This window comes from Corvus cornix, chromosome 10 (genome assembly GCF_000738735.6).
Source record: "Corvus cornix cornix isolate S_Up_H32 chromosome 10, ASM73873v5, whole genome shotgun sequence".
Taxonomy (NCBI): domain Eukaryota; kingdom Metazoa; phylum Chordata; class Aves; order Passeriformes; family Corvidae; genus Corvus; species Corvus cornix.
This window is the reverse complement of record NC_046340.1, coordinates 17,602,164-17,618,034: the sequence shown is the minus strand read 5'-3', so window position 1 is coordinate 17,618,034 and position 15,871 is coordinate 17,602,164. Positions and strand designations below refer to the sequence as shown.

The 15,871-nt window shown below is 42.0% G+C and overlaps 3 protein-coding genes across 9 annotated transcripts in view; 1 reads left to right on the top strand and 2 right to left on the bottom strand.

Annotated features, from left to right (window-relative positions):
• The window catches only part of NRG4 (neuregulin 4), a 51,075-nt gene extending 45,676 nt beyond the window's left edge, over positions 1-5,399 (top strand). For all 6 annotated transcript variants that reach the window (XM_019293551.2, XM_019293550.2, XM_039557833.1 and 3 more), the window contains one exon: positions 34-5,399. In XM_019293551.2, the coding sequence (XP_019149096.1) occupies positions 34-50 (17 nt within the window). In that variant the 3' untranslated portion in view covers positions 51-5,399. The remainder of the gene's footprint in view (positions 1-33) is intronic.
• A 545-nt stretch (positions 5,400-5,944) lies between these two features.
• FBXO22 (F-box protein 22) lies at positions 5,945-13,573 on the bottom strand. The gene is made up of 7 exons (XM_039557830.1): positions 13,408-13,573; positions 13,180-13,312; positions 12,346-12,433; positions 11,852-11,947; positions 10,812-10,976; positions 10,303-10,468; positions 5,945-9,230 (listed from the first exon to the last, which is right to left on the bottom strand). The coding sequence occupies exons 1-7, from the start codon at positions 13,509-13,511 to the stop codon at positions 8,801-8,803; spliced, it is 1,182 nt and encodes a 393-aa protein (XP_039413764.1). The 5' UTR covers positions 13,512-13,573; the 3' UTR covers positions 5,945-8,800.
• A 135-nt stretch (positions 13,574-13,708) lies between these two features.
• Positions 13,709-15,871, bottom strand: part of UBE2Q2 (ubiquitin conjugating enzyme E2 Q2) — a 46,541-nt gene continuing 44,378 nt past the window's right edge. For both annotated transcript variants that reach the window (XM_039557535.1, XM_010412339.3), the window contains exon 13: positions 13,709-15,343. In XM_039557535.1, coding sequence (XP_039413469.1) covers positions 15,312-15,343 — 32 coding nt within the window. In that variant the 3' untranslated portion in view covers positions 13,709-15,311. The remainder of the gene's footprint in view (positions 15,344-15,871) is intronic.

Here is a 15,871-nt window from a genome sequence, read left to right as displayed (position 1 = left end):
TAATTACAGTCACGTGTTTTGTTTATTTTTCAGAAATAACAACAGCATAAAGCATTAGAGTGGAAGAATGGTGGGGAAACAACATGCAGAGCAACCCTAAGAATCTCAGTTGTAGAGGTGACATGGTAAGCAAGATGAGAGAAGAAAGTTGACTGAAATAGGAGGCTAACATGTTGGAGAAGACTACATCTAAGACATAAACCGTTCCACTTAATGGACTTCCTATGTATTTTTAAAGATGTATCAATTATACAGGAATCACTATAATTTATGTTTGAATTCTGTAAGATTTTTTATGGTTTTCAATAACGCACAGGTAGATGCATGAGATAATTTTGGGTTTTACTACATGGGAAATATATAAAATGCAATATTTTTTTTTCACTGCACAGAGAATATGAGACACCATGGGGTTTTAGCATGAGGTGATACTATGAACTTTTGATAAGGGATTTTCATTTTTCACAGGATTTCCCCAGACGAGCTGAAGACAGTCTTGATTCAATAGTTTCAAAATTGATATTTGTGATACATGTCCAGACTTTGGCTTGTTTCAGATAGCCTTACCAGATGTAGGGGAAAAAACCCCTACCTTTCTCCCAGCTAATACTTACTTTTTTTTTTTTTAATTGTAAGACAACATCAGCATGAGGTACCACTGGTAGTTTATTGACCAGCTTCCAGGCACACAATTTTAATTCAAATAAAAGGGAAATATTAAGAAAAGAGATTGATAATGGTTAAAAAAGTTTTTTAGGCAGAGTTTGGTGTACATTCTTAATATTAAGCAAGACATCCTCCTTGATAGTTTTTAATTTTGTCTGGCTTTCTTCTAAAAATCTCACTACTGAGGGAAATTTAAACCTTACCTTAAATGTTCCAGTTGATATTTCAGATAGCAAAAGTCAGGAATTTTGTTCATCAGGTCAATTTCTGACACAAAATACTATCCAGACAGGTGTCTTGGCTGAAAAAATGCTGCCCTCTCCAAAGATTTGTTTCTTTTATTGATCACACTAATATATGATACACCATACTTCGGTCCCTTACAGGATTCTCTTACTCAGACAAAGAGAGGCCACCTGCCATGGTCCATGTCTTTTTTTTTGCCTTCACAACACAAAGAGAATGTCTGGTTAGTCAGAGGCATAGAAAATGTGAACCGAACAATTTTCTTTTCAACTTACTTCTAGCACTGGAGGCTGAAATCAGCAAAAATCAGATATGTTACCATAACGGCACATTACCAAGCAGGTCATTATATGGGATTTATAAGGTGGTATTGAAGGGAAGATTAGCTGAGAAAACTTCATGAATTGAAAGGAGAGGAAATGCAAACAGAGCTTTCTTATCTCTGAAATAAACAATCTGGAGATGTGTAATAACATAGGTGCACCGAAAATGTTGAATAAGCTCCTATACTAGGATGTCTACTACATGCTCTAGTGTCAGAAAAAGCAGTGTGTACTTTGTATCAATGTAGACAAAAGCACAGTGGGACAGAGAAGAAAAGGCACGTGGCTACAGTGTATAAGGTGAGAAGTCAAAGAGAAATCATGTTACAATGGCTACTAGAACACAAACCAGAAAAATTCATTACCTTCTGAAAACTCCTGTCAGAGAGGTCAGAGTCCAAGTTAGTATTCAGCATGTGAAAAAAGAATCTGAGAGCACCAAATCAGGTAGAGGACCTGATCCAGAGATTAAGTTATATAAAGCACTAGAAGACCACTTTCTCCCCACATTAACCAATCTTACAAGTTATTTTTCTGGACTTCAAATCTTTAGCAGATAAGCTGAAGGAAGCTGATAATATTGTTTTAAAGGCTAGGAATGATAAAAGTTATTTTTCATCACATAGGGACATGCCACTGTTGTACAGAGAGTTCAGGAGATGTGTAGCAGTACTGACAGCTACATCAGAATCAGCGTTACCTGAAGTACTTCGCACAGCCTCAGTGAAAATTAATCAGAGATGACAGTTGTTATATCACTTTGCTGTGTTATTGATCATGAGACAGTCAGACTTACAGTTTGGTATACTGTCTCCACTGAAGAAGGAAAAGGCTTGTGGTCATCTTCAGTGGCAATTCAGGGAGGAGCTACTAATAGAAGATATAAGAAATAAATGGATTTAAGTTATTCTTTAAAAACTCTTAGAATCCTCTCAGCTTCCTAGACAGACATGGAAAAATTATTCATTGTTACTGAGCTTGTTTGCATTATTTGGGAAACAATCGGTGCAAAAAGTGGGGCTGAATAAACTAACCCCATGTTTAAATGCAAACAAGCTGATTTATGAAACAGTGTTATCTGTGAAAGAAATGCCATCAGCAATTCAGACCGCCTCAAACCCATTGCATCTGGGAACATTTCGTGTTTTAAAATAATTTCAGTTCACAAACTTTGTGACTATGATGTTCAAATCAAAATGAGATCAGGCTAGAAATTCATTTTAAAGTGGTCAAATGCCACAGAAAGTACAGGATAGTCAACATTATAATATAATTTAGTAAAATAGCGCAACACTCTTCAGCAATGATTCCTTACAAAATTAATTAAGTAGTCCTGTGAGCAATAAAGTTAAGGAAACTCCAGTTCCAATGGACCAGATCTTGTGGTTGGTGTCACTGGAGTCTTAAAAATTATTACATGTTTATGAAAGGGTGAGTAATAAGGGCTCTCTCCTGTCTGACTCCCATTTTCATGAAACAGAAGACCTCATGTCTTTGAAACTACCTCTCCACCAGCTGAAAGGTTATGTAGGGAAGAAACTGGAAAAGACAAATTTCCTAAGAAACTCCATTACTATGATTACACAACAATCTATTATAGTGTTATGGAAAAAATTCTTTTATACCTGGGGATCATGTTATCCTGCCAGAACCTTGTAGTAAAAGTCTCTTCATAATGTATTGCAAAAACCTTTTGATCACTTGCAGAACTGACAGCAAGTAGCAGGAAATCTCTTCATAGACCTAAGTAGGAGGTTGCTTATATGTTACTCAATATGTAATTGTTTTTCATTAGCAGCCCAAACAAACACTGGAACAAAGTACAGTTAAAGAAGAAAGTCAAATGGCTTTTCAAAGAAAATGAGGATTTCTCTGTGCTACACAGTCTTTTGATTTATAATGTTAAATATTAAGCAGAAAAACCAACAGAAGTCTATTTGGTAGCACTCCCCATTTTCAAGATAATTTCAGTGTTGTGCAACCTGTTCAAAATTTACTACACTAAAAGAAAACATTTTCCTTCTGGCCCTGAATTTTTGAAGAGCTGTAGAGACACTCTGTGTAACGCAGTTTTTTGAAAATGGAAAGCCAAGAAGAAAAGTGGGATAGAACTTCTCACAACAGAAATGGTCATTATTCTGTGTAACATTATCTGCTTGTGCTTATTCAAGTCTGTTCTTGCTTTCCTGGTGACTGTAGCCTGTTCAACATAATCTGTATGTAAGGCAAGAGATCCATTTCATGATAGCAGAGTAGGCAATACAAACTGTGGAAAACCAATAGTCATGTTGCTGCTCAGTTTCATCTTTGACACTGATACTCCACTTTCAGCAGGAACCATTTCTAGAGCTAGATAAGGGCATGTGAGCAGAACCTACAGCTGCAGAACCTGAAATAACAAGAAGATACTGCTGGTTTTGTCCCCCAAATTAAAGCTCACTTTTCAATGCACCTCTATGTCAGTTTCTGTAGCATTTGAAAACTCTTTTCTCAGTGTATATTAAGAGACTGTTTTCAAATTATCCTCTCAATGCAAGTCATGATTATCTCATCTGAAACTTTTGTGCAGGTAAACAATGGGCTGTAAAAATCTAGGTGAGCATCTACTGGTAGCATTTTTTAAGAGGGCTGGGTCACTTGAATCTATATTGTACATTCTCCATCACAGAATTTGCTCCTGTGTCAAACCACTCAGTCATTTTCACCAGTTCTGAAGAGTCTAGGAAAGTTCCTCTTTTGAGGGGATTATTGTTTGCTGTCACTGTTGCCATTTGACAACTCAGCTGAGTTTATTTCAAAAAAAGCTGTTTCTAACTCTCATAGCTGTGAAAATTTATCATGGAAAGGTGACATGACCCACTACTGACTCAGTGATGTGAATCTTCAAAATATTTATTTTGAGAATTTTGTGCTACCTGCTAATCTCAGGGAAGATCTACCTGTGAAATGTAATGATGACAATTTATACATTGTATTTTAAAAGCATTTAGAAGCACAAATCCCAATGAATTGCAAGTAAATTTTTTTCTCCTAAATTATCAAAGCACTTGGAAAAAAAATCTAATTAGCTATTTCTCTGCTAATAATTCTAATAGAAATATCCAGGTGATACCACTTCCAAATAATCCAAACCTGTCTTAGGCATTTCCTCTGAGTTTCCAATTTCTCACTGTAGCTGCATGTTCTCTTTAGAAAAATACCCCACATTGTCCTGAAGTGCTGGTAGGCATGAAATAATCAATAAAAAGGCCCTACAGTGTTTAAACGTGTATTTGTTTGACCTAAAACAGTCATACAGGACCAATGCACACCACCAGCACAAGTGAGCTTGGTTTACCTCACTGCATGCCTTGGAGCCTACGTAATTCAGAACCCCCTCGAGGCTGATCTGGAGTCCTGCTGAAACAGCCTCTTCTGGAGCTTGTGTCTGGCTGAGAAATGGGCTTAGCAACAGGAAAAATTTCAGATGATAGACTCAAACAACTGTGTTACCTGCATTTGTGTGCAGAACATACAACTGCTGTATTAAGATTAAAAGGATTTTAGAGATCCACCACAGATACATAAAGTAAAAAAAAAAAAAAAAAAAAAAATCTTCTCCACCACATAATCATGAAAAATAATCCCAGTGGAAGAAATCATTACTTTCTTAATGTTTGCAGAGTGCTCAGAGAATATAAGATATCCTATAAAAGACCATTTAACTGTACACTTAGGATCTTTGTAACTTCTAACTATGCAAACTTCTATACCTCAAATGTTATTTTTCTGTATCATTCTGTTGAGTAAAACAGAAGTAGGTATCTGAATGACAGGTGCTTTTTGCTTGTTGTCTCACTGGGCCAAACACCAGGAAACTTAATTCCAATTTCTGATATGAAAGCTAAGAACCCCCACCACAAAGTTACTTCTAGTAGAAAGAAGTTCTCCATTTTTAGAAAGAAAAATATAAACTAAGAGGGGGTAATGACACCAAGTGAGTTTTGAGGTAAATTTTAAACTAAAAATTAATTCATAATCATATGTAACTATTTGTTCTTAAAAATTTTGCTCCTCTTTATCAATTTATTCTCGCTTAATTACAACTGCATGTTACAGAATTATCCTATAATGAGGATACCTTTGGATAGTACCTTTAAAATAAAAGTTGCAGTAATAGCTTTATGTTTGGTAGTTCCTACTTTGGTCATGTGAGTACAAGGTTATACATCAGACTGCTTGCCTGTTATTTTTTGTGCTTTGGAAACCTACAGATCAGTTAATTGATGCTTCAAGAACAAATGTGCAGCAAAACACATTGGAAAAAAAAATGTCTTTACCTTTTGTCAGCAAAACTATCACTCCTTCCTGCAGTGACTTTGCAAGTTTTACTTTTTTCATAACAAAACCAAAATCCAGTTGTGGTCACTTAGGGACTCTATTCTCTTGTTGGAAACATGTTACTGTCAGCACTGTAACTGCAGATAAACCCAATCTTTAGAGCAGTCCTGCTATTCACATTTGCCTCAATTGCTGAATACTTATTTAACTAACTTTACCCACTTCAAAACCTCGTGCTTGCTTGAGTGACAGAAGTATAAATTTTGGCACTGCAAAACTTTCTATCAATTATTTCTGCCTTTTGGTACATGCACCTTGTAAGCAAATATATTTTGGGTTCTCTCAGGAGGTGTTGTGGTTTAAGAGCAAGTAACAGCATGGAGGCAAAATGAATTTGGATAGCAAAACACTTTAATCACAGATGTTGCAATTTTATCATTTACACCACCTGCCTGTCACATGGAAGGCATGATGTGTCCTGGGACAGACAGTGTAGGGGTTCCAGCCATGTGCATGGTTCTAGGGTCTTTTGGGTTCATCCCCACACTTGTTGATGCTGGAGAGAAGGATTCCTGGTTCTGATGCAGACCCCCCTCCCCAACTCCTCCACCCCTTTTCTTTACTATGTTTACCTCTGAAGTTTCCTCAGCTGTAGGACCTGCTGACTATGCCCTGCAGACCACCCTGTCGGTTCTGGTTTAGCTGCACCATTGTCTGAGCTCGCCATCAGCTTCTCTGACGTTCTGGCCGAGTCTGCACTGTTATTGAGTACACGTGGTTGATCACACTTCACCTATTCTAATACAGCAACCAGTTAACCTTCCTAGGCTGGTTAGCATGGCTAACAGCACCAGGAATCCCATCTGCATTACAGAAATGAAACATTTCCTTTCTGTCCTGGTAAACCTGAAGGTTATGCAGTCTCCAAGGGCCAAATGTGACATTCTGGTTATGCTAAAATAACACAGTCACCTCCCACCAAGGGGCTTCTCTGAAAATTCAACCATACTCCATTTTCAGATACCTTTCCTTCTAAATGAAGTAACTGAATGTTGTCCAAGTCACACCCACACTTACTAATCTCCCATCCACAGATGGCCACTGGGAGTTCACAGCTCATCCCATCTTCTAATTAAAAAACCCCATCATCAATACAGCCAGGGGAAGTGCTGTCTGCGCTCAGCACACACTGACACCAACAGGTAAGTCTCAGGACAGATACACCCCTACCTTAGCTTGTCAGGCCAAGTTCACGAAGTTTTAACTAGACATGGGCACCAAGTTGCTAACTGATGTCTTTCTTAGTGCATTTAAAGCAAAAAAAAAGTTACTTTTTTGTACAACATACAGGTAAGTATTTTATTTTTACTACACTGAAAATGGCCCAGCTGCCTGATTTTGCATTTAGAAATTTGGTGATATGGTGCAAAATTGATCTTATTTTCTTGTCATTCTATTACTAAGTGAAAAAAAAGGGAAGAAAGAATTTAAAAAGCAGCAAATATATTATTAGCTATACTGAGACTATGCCGAATTTATTTGATACTGCATGCCAGCTGCAGCAATCAAAACAGGTGACTGATGTAAAAGCATAGGAAAAACATGCAAAAGCACAAGTCTTGTTTAAAGTCTCTATATAAATATAACACAGCCAGATCCTGTGAACCCCACAATTCCAAATTTAAGAGCAAAAAACTTTAAAAAGAAACTTAAAGATAGACTTATTTCTAAGTACTCTGGATTTAAAACACTGTGATCATGCTACAAGAGAAGAGGCAACCACTATATTCTAAACCACACAGTTAAGACAACTGAAATTCAGTTCAAGATAATGAGCCCAGTTAAACTCTTACCTGGACAACATCTTTAAATCAGAGCTTTTTCTCTAAGAATAGAAGGCAAGGTACTTTGACATACTTCTATCTTTATTTAACAAGTACTTTGTTACTTTTCTCTAAAATTTTTAATTGATTTTATCTAGTAAAACTGTTCAGTTCTGTAAATAGGACTCTGGCAAAGTTGTACACCTCTCTAGAAATAAAATCCAGGAAATGGGAGATTTAATGCATCACTAGTTTTCCTAGAGTGCTTTACATACGTAAATAGAGCACATCAAAGAACTGTTTCTTTTTACATTTGGGTTTGCCATTGACACTAAATTGGGAGGAGCTGTCAACTCCCTCAAGGACAGAGGCCCTGCAGAGACCTCGACCAAGAGAGATGGGCAATCACCAACCATATGAAATTTAACAAGGACGAGTGCTGGATGTACCTGGGACAGGGCAACCCTGGTTGTGTGTATGGACTGGGGAACAGGAGGGGGGAGGGCAGCTGTGGGAAGGGACCGAGGGGTCCTGGTCAATGGTAAGCTGGATATGAGTCAGCAGTGCCCTGGCAGCCAGGAGGGCCAAACATGTCCTGGGGTGCATCAGGTCCAGCATCGCCAGCCAGGCCAGGGAGGGGATTGTCCTGCTTTGCTCTGTGCTGGGGCAGTCTCCAGTCCTGGGGCTAGTTTTGGACACCTCCATATAAAAAAGACATTAAGCTTTAGAGAGGGTCCAAAGGAGGGCCATGAGGAAGTGAGAGGGGAAGCCTTATGAGGAGTGGCTGAGGACACTAGGTTTCCTCAGCCGGGAGAAGAGGAGACTGTGGGGAGACCTCATTGCAGTCTTCAACATCTCTCCACTCTCATGACCAGTGACGGGCCTCGAGGAAACAGCACGAAGCTGAGTCAGGGAGGTTTAGGTTGGGTATCAGGAAAAAGTTTTTCAGCCAGAGAGTAGCTGGGCACTGGAACCGGCTCCCCAGGAAAGTGGTCAGAGCACCAAGCCCTGCCTGAGCTCAAGAGGCGTTTGGACAACACTCTCAAGTACCTGGTGGGATTCTTGGGGTGTCCTGTTCAGGGCCAAGAGTTGGAACTCAATACTCCTGATGGGTCCCTTCCAATTCAGCATATTCTATGATTTGTAGAAACCATTTTCATTTTGGAAGAAAAAGGCTTTCTTCAACTGCAGAATTCCATCAAATATAATTTCCTGCAATTCTGGTGTGTACAGGGGATTACACAAGATGCAAGGCTTTCTCACAGATATTATAGTAAACTCTATTGCAACTACAAGACTCGATATTATTACCAAAATGATGTTTACATTTTGGAAGGGGCTTTGACTGCAAGATGTCCACTCTTCCAGACTTCTCAGCTCTCTGGAATGAAACAAACAGCTCACTGAAGCATTAAACCTTACTTATGCTTGGTTTGCTTTAGTTGAACCCAGGTGAATAAGAGTCATAACGGTAGTATAACCGTGAAGCAGGTCATCCTTTATGTCATTACATTCTCTTAATACGAAATTCCCAGTAACTATTCGATCACATCCTATTTCCCCATGTCCAAAAAAGCCAAAGAGGGGTACGTTTGGAAAAAACTTCCTAAATGCATCTGCTTCCATATTCCTTTTGGTTTTGTAATGCCGATATCCTCTGCCAACACACGCAAACATGAACCCAATGGTGTTGTGCTCGGGGATGTTTGCTGCTTTGAGACGTTGCATGGCTGCTTCTGCTGTCCTCTCATCAGCCACATCCTGGTCTAACAGGACAGTGGCACTCTGGATCTGCGGACCGCTGAAAGCCAACCCAACCACACCGCAGGCATCACCGGGCTGGGCATGGTTACTGAAAGGCAACAGGCATCAAGTTAGAGAACGTTTTGGGGAGACCACTTCTCGCCTGACTGAACTGCTGCTGCAGCAGACGTAGGTTCAAAGCAGCCAATATTGTGATTCTGATACCATCCAGAGTTAAAAGCAAACCAAAGACTTCACATTTTAGCAATGTTTTTTTGTAACAACCTTTCACAGTGAAAATCTTCCACATCCATTACTGGCTATTAAGCATAAACTTGTTCCACACATGCCAAATTCAGCAGTTTGTGTATGTCACAGCTCTGCAATTCCAACTAAACCATCCGTTAAGACAAGCAAAGGCACTCAGGATTTATACATGGAAGCAGGACAGCAGTCAGTAAAGTCAAGTCAGTAAAGGTTTTGGATTCATTTCGCTTTAAACTGGTTGGCCAGGACACACGTGGTTAAGTAGTTACGTACTTAACCTTTATCTGCAGTGACTTTATTTAAGGTCAGCTCTCTTATCTGGGGCAATGGTGCAGCTGGCAAAATCAGATGCAAAAAAAATGTTGGTATTAGTATGGACTCCAGACCTCCAACGGCATGAGAGGAGCCTATGGGCATGGCTGCACTGTGCTCCAGAGGACGGAGTGCCACGTCCTTCAGCCACCACAGTGGATCAGGTGAGCTCCTGGGGCACAGCCCCACTGTGTGTGCTGTGAGCTAAACCGAGGCAGCTCCGTGCTGTGAGCTAAACCGAGGCAGATAGACAAACACATGTTCACATCCTGGGCTCCATCGCAATGGGGACTCATTTACCTGTACTCCAGAGACGAAATGCTGACTGCAATAAATACACAAAGGTACCTGAAGCTGGAAATCTCCCTTTTCAGTGGGTTTCTCCTAGCTGGGTTTCCAGAATCCAAATTGTAACACAGCCATACAAAGCTTCCAGCTTTTCTGGCTAATCATAATGTAGCAGTCAGGACACTTTTCCCTTTAAGAAATTATTATTTTACTGCTGGTAAAGGGCATTTCCAATACGACTAGAATGCTATGGATCTGCAATGTTTCTCTCACTTTAAATCTTTTTAATCATTTACCTCAAAAAAAATACCTACTTCTCAGAGGTCAGTGATGTAAAGCTCTCCACTTGTCCCCCAGCCAGGATGATACTTTTCTCATTCAATGGATTGACTATTTGATGAAGAAATCGAGTAGCTCCAGTCTTCCAGGAGTTGTAGCCAAACAGAAGAACAACACGAAGATCTGGGTTATTCTTCAGACCTACAAACAAAAACAAACACCGATCCTCTTATTTTTAAATCCTGATCTCTGAAGTCCAACCATCCTAGTTTCTCCTCAAATAATACATCACACCTCTCTCTGAACAGCTCTGCTTGAAACGTAACTGAGGTAACTGGAAACTGATACTCAGGATAACTTAACCTTAGTACTCCAGAGACTGGGAGGAGCAGAGATGCAGTTACCAGCTGTAGCCCCACAGAGCCACAGAGCTCTTGGAGCCAGTACAGAAGCTGCCAGTTCTATGCAGAACTCCAGTCTGGCACCTCAGAGAACAGCACAGCACCTCACAAAAGCCCATGTAAAGGAGAGAAAAATGACATACCTGCTTCAGCAAATTTACTTTCATCAAAGACCCTGTTCTTCATGTCTTTAGAAAAATGGAAGGTATGAATTTTCACCCCATCAATTTTGGGAAACAACAGAGCAAACCCAGCTTCGCCCTCTTCAATTTCTTGAGGCTGATTGCTACTCGAACCCATCGGGGTAACTACAGAGACAAAACCAAGCATCTTGTGTTCAGGGATTCTAACACTTTCATTTACACTGTAACATGGGTAGAAACAGGTTGAACAGCTCAGGTAATATAAAACATGACAATCTATTTCCATAACAACTTATCTAATTGCAAACTGGTGTGATTTTTTTGTTAATGTTTTGGAAAGATGAAACATGTTTAAGTCCTGCTGCCTATGGATCAGGCTGAAGTCAGTTTTGACAAGGAGACATGGATATATTTACACATATTTCCCCAAACACACCGGATATGAAACATTAGGAAAACAAGAACAGTGCAATACAAGCCTTCCTGCCAACTTCTGCAGGCACACAGACATACTCAAGTTTTTAAGGTGCCCTATAAGCATGTGATGACAGTATAAAGCAAACTGACACAAAAATTGGGAATGTATTATTAAAATATGGTAGTAATGATCAAATACCTTACTTATGATGTGGGAAGTGGATTTAAGGTGAGAAACTATAAAAAAACCAACTTTCTAATGATAAAAGAGTGAAGCATGAGAAAAAGCCTGCCAAGGGGGCTGTGAATTTTCCAGTTACTGCATATGCCTCCTGCTAGACCATTACAAATAGGTATATACCAGGATGCCCTGTACAGTTAGTCACAATATGACTGAAACATATACATAAATCCAAGCAACATTCAGCAAGTACATTAAGGTGCCAGGGAAAGCTGCCTGCCGAATTAAATCAACCTTTTTAATTATAACTGCAATACATGAAGTAAGCGCCATGTCACTTAGCAGTGACACTGAACTCCTCAAAACTGAAGCCAGTACTGAACAAGGTGGGAGACGACACCTTCAAGCTGATCTTTCAAAAACCCACACATTTCACTCCTACCTACAATCCCTGGGGTGACCAGTCCAAGAACCTGACATCGCTTTGGTAACAACTTTTCAAGTGCAAGTGCTGTTTCTTTACTGTTTCTTTTTCTGGCTGTTAGAAGAAGAGACCGAAACAAACCATCAGAGAGCAGTAAAAATGTGTTCTGAGCAAATCACACAGCCAACCCCGTCCTGTTTAACCAATGGTGCCCATCAGTGGCCGCCCTGGTAATAGCACGCAGGTTTGTGCTGCTGCCCTCTGAGAGCACAGGGCTACGGGCAGGCAAACACACTCAGTGTCCTCCACAGAAGGGAAAGGAACCCATCTGTGCACATTAACACAGATCTGTGAGCTGCTTCGTACCACAAATGCAACACTACGTGGTCGTAGTTTCTGCAGATTTACTTTCCACTGAAACCAAAACTCAGAAAATTCCCTTTCAGCTGACTGTGCTCTACTTACATCCCATGTGTATCTTGAAGTGGGGGTGAGTTAGGTCCAGGCTTTACCTTTCTTTTGCTCGTGACACTCCTCGTGCCCGCTGAACGTCTCCGCATCAGCTATGTAGAGCACGGTCTGGGGCAGCACGTGCACCTTCTGCAAAGACACAGGAGGAAGAGTACACGGGACGAAACGGAGTGGAGGGAAAATGGGGGCAGAAACCAAGGAGAAACTGCTCTCGCTCCACCAGCAGCCCACGGTGGTCCCCTACCCCCTCACCAGGCTCCTGTCAGCCAACAGACAACCTCTCGTTAGCCTCAGAAGTGCCCAGATTTACCTAATGAATTGACAGCACAGGCAGGGAGCTGACCCAAACCTCAAACGAGCAAGAACAGCTCTACAGACCGGTCCCATGACTCTGCTTCGTCTTTTAGCACTATCGAAACTCCTTGCATTTATGGTTGTCGGCTTCTGCTATTCACCAGTGCTGATACTGGGAAACAGTGTAGAGGCACTTCGGGCCTTTTTTGTCCCAGTTGGTTTAACACTGATCTGTCTACTGCTTAAGACCCTGACAAGAATCTCTGTGCAGTGAAGACCCAGCATCAGGTTAACACTGGAAAGGAATCCTGCCAGAGAAATCCTGCAGTGTTTCCCCTGAGTCTCCCAGCCTATAAGGGTTTAGCTCTTAACAAGATTGCCAAGATGAACAGATGTGCCCTGAACTGCAAATCCTCAGCGTTTTGATCAGTGTATTAACACGCAACACTTGGAACTGTCAAAACCACCTACGCCTCCGAGCACGCCCCTTTTGCCAGGCGGTGGGAAGAAGCGCGTTAAGCGTTTAAACGAAGGCACTGAGCTCGCGCCCCCTCAGGCCGCCCCTCGCGCCCCCTCCTCACCTCCAGCTCGCGGGCCAGCGCGCGCACCAGCGCGTGGCTTTCGGCGGGGCCCGGCTCCAGCGCCGACACCCACGCGATTCGCTGCCGCGTCCGCAGCGTCCGCCGTGCGCACTCCCTCCATAGCCGGCATACGCTGCAACACAACACGGATACACCGCGTCGGCCGCACCGCCCCCGCGAACCGGAGCCGGCCGCCGCCCACCCCACGGCTCCAGGCCCCGCCCTTACCAGGCGGCGCGCAGCAGCGCCTTGGTGGGCAGGAAGCCGAGGACGCGCTCCACCACCTCGGCGAGGTTGGCGAGGACGAAGCCGCCCTTGGCCGCGGATTCCATGGCCCGGTCGCCTCCCCGGCCCCGCCGCGACTCCGGCGCCCTGCGTCACCCGCACGCCACCGCGCCTGAGGCAACTTCCGGTCAGCACGCGCGGGCACAGGCCGCCACACTGGCGCCGCCTGGCGGCGGGGAGGACCCACGCCGGTCTCACCTCACCCCCGCCCCTCGCGCCCCGGGCCCCAGCACGGACACAGCGCTTCGTAAAATGCTTTTTATTCATAAACTTGATGCAAGTTTACAAATTACTGTACATTGCCAAGGAACTCTGCCAGAAGAAATGGAACCCAATCCGAAGCATGCGCCGAAGGGCGGAGGCCAGGGCCGCCCCCAGCCCCCCTGCGCCCGGACAGCGGCACAGCCCCGGCTGCCACCCAGCGCACCAGGGACAACACGCACTGGAAGCGGGGCCAAACCTCTCCCATCGTTTCTTTCGAGCTAAAAACTGGATCTAGAAGCAAATGCACAAGGACCCGCGGGTGCCTGACAGAGAAAATAGCACAAGTTCGATAGTCAACTAAAAAAAAAAAAAACCAAACAAAAAACAACATTACAAAAACATGCTTCTGCACTTCTGAAAGTGCTTAATCCATGGAACACACCCTTAGCTCGGCCCCGAGGGGTGCACAGGCCTAATGACTAGTACTACAACCAAAATAGAGTCGATTCCGGTAAGGCAATGAAATTGTGTAAGTACACAGACCCAGCTTCATCTCCAAATAAAGAACAGTTCCCATTAGTCCTTCAATAACAAAACCGCCGTCATGACTATGGCAGCATTTCTTACACCTCTGAATTGGATGACATGTTTTTGTACTTTATTGTAGCTTTTATATAAAAATTTTCATTCAAGGACTTTCATTTCAATTTGTGCCAATCACTTTATAAGTTCATTAGTTTACAAATGATTGCAACAACCCGTTAATAAAATGGAACACCTAAAAAGGTTTTTAGTATTTTAAATAACTTCAAGCTTCATACTGTGGCTCTTCTTGTTAAGGAGGTTGAGCCAACAAGTAGCAGGAACAGCCCAGCAAGTTCTGATGCCCCAGTGGAAGTGACTAGTTACAAGGTTTTATTGGCACAGCCTTGCTCTGCATAAAAACAAAAAACCAAAACAAAACCAAAAAAAAAAAAGAAAAAACCAAACCAAAAAATTAAGATAATCTAAACAAAGAGCATCTTTTCCAATAAACAGTTCATATTCTCATACAGCCATGAAAGATGTTTAATGACTTAACATACATGTGTTTTTCCTATATCATTAATTTGGAAATACTACAAACGCTGTCATTTTAGACCAGAAAAACTACTGTGATTTGCAAGACCTGACATTTCCTAAAACAGTATTAAACATGTATTAAACTTCTTGGCTTTAAATGAAACAATACAACGCAAGTCTCTGCAGTCTGCATGTTGCAAAAGGTAAGAAATACACAGAAGTGTGTGAACAACTCACTCCTATTGAATGATCTTTAGTAAGTTGATAGCCTGCTGCAAGGAGAGTTTATGCTTTCAAATAAAAAAAGGGAGAAGGGAGGGCATGGCCCAAATATGCTTAATCCATAAGAACAAATATGGTAAAGGCCCAAACTGCTCAGTCCAGATACCTAAGAGCGGAATGGTAAGGCTGTCACTTATACTGTACGTGTCAGTTGACAGATTATCCACTAACTTATCTAATAGCTAAAGTCCTCAGTACAGCTGTTATAGGGGCACTCATAGCTTGAGTCTGTGTGCTGGAAAACATAAAAAAGAGCTTGTTTTGTTGACATTGGTCCAGGTATACAACAGTCCTCAGCATTAGCCATCTTCTTTTGGAGGAGTGTACCAGCCTGTGGAGAACAGAGACACATTAGGTACCAGGATTGCTGTGTCCAGACCATCCTACTCTTTATCTGTGGGAGATGGAAGCCTAACCTGGCTCATTCCTTCCCTCTTAAAGCAGGCCAGCTCAGTGAGACTCAGCATCCTAAACGCTAGTAGTCAGCGGTAGGAGACAAATCATGTGGCACATTCCAGGATCAGACCCAGTATTTGGGTGTGCAAACACAGATTTTTGTGGCAGCAGCTATCCTGAGCTGGACCAGCTGAACAGCAGCAAGAGGAAGCTGCTGAAGGAGGAATATTGCTCTAACCAAACTTAGTAGAAGAGAGGTAAAACCCCCAAGTCTTCAAGCTACTCAAAGCATAGAAATACAAACATGATTGCACTGGGACACTTACATAAATACCATTTTGTGTACTGCAGTTAGGCATGCACAAGCAACTGAATGGTTTATCCTACTTCTGCAAATTTTACTGAATAAGCTCAGAAATGTCAGCTGAATAACTGGTCTCCTGACATAATTTGGCATGTTTAG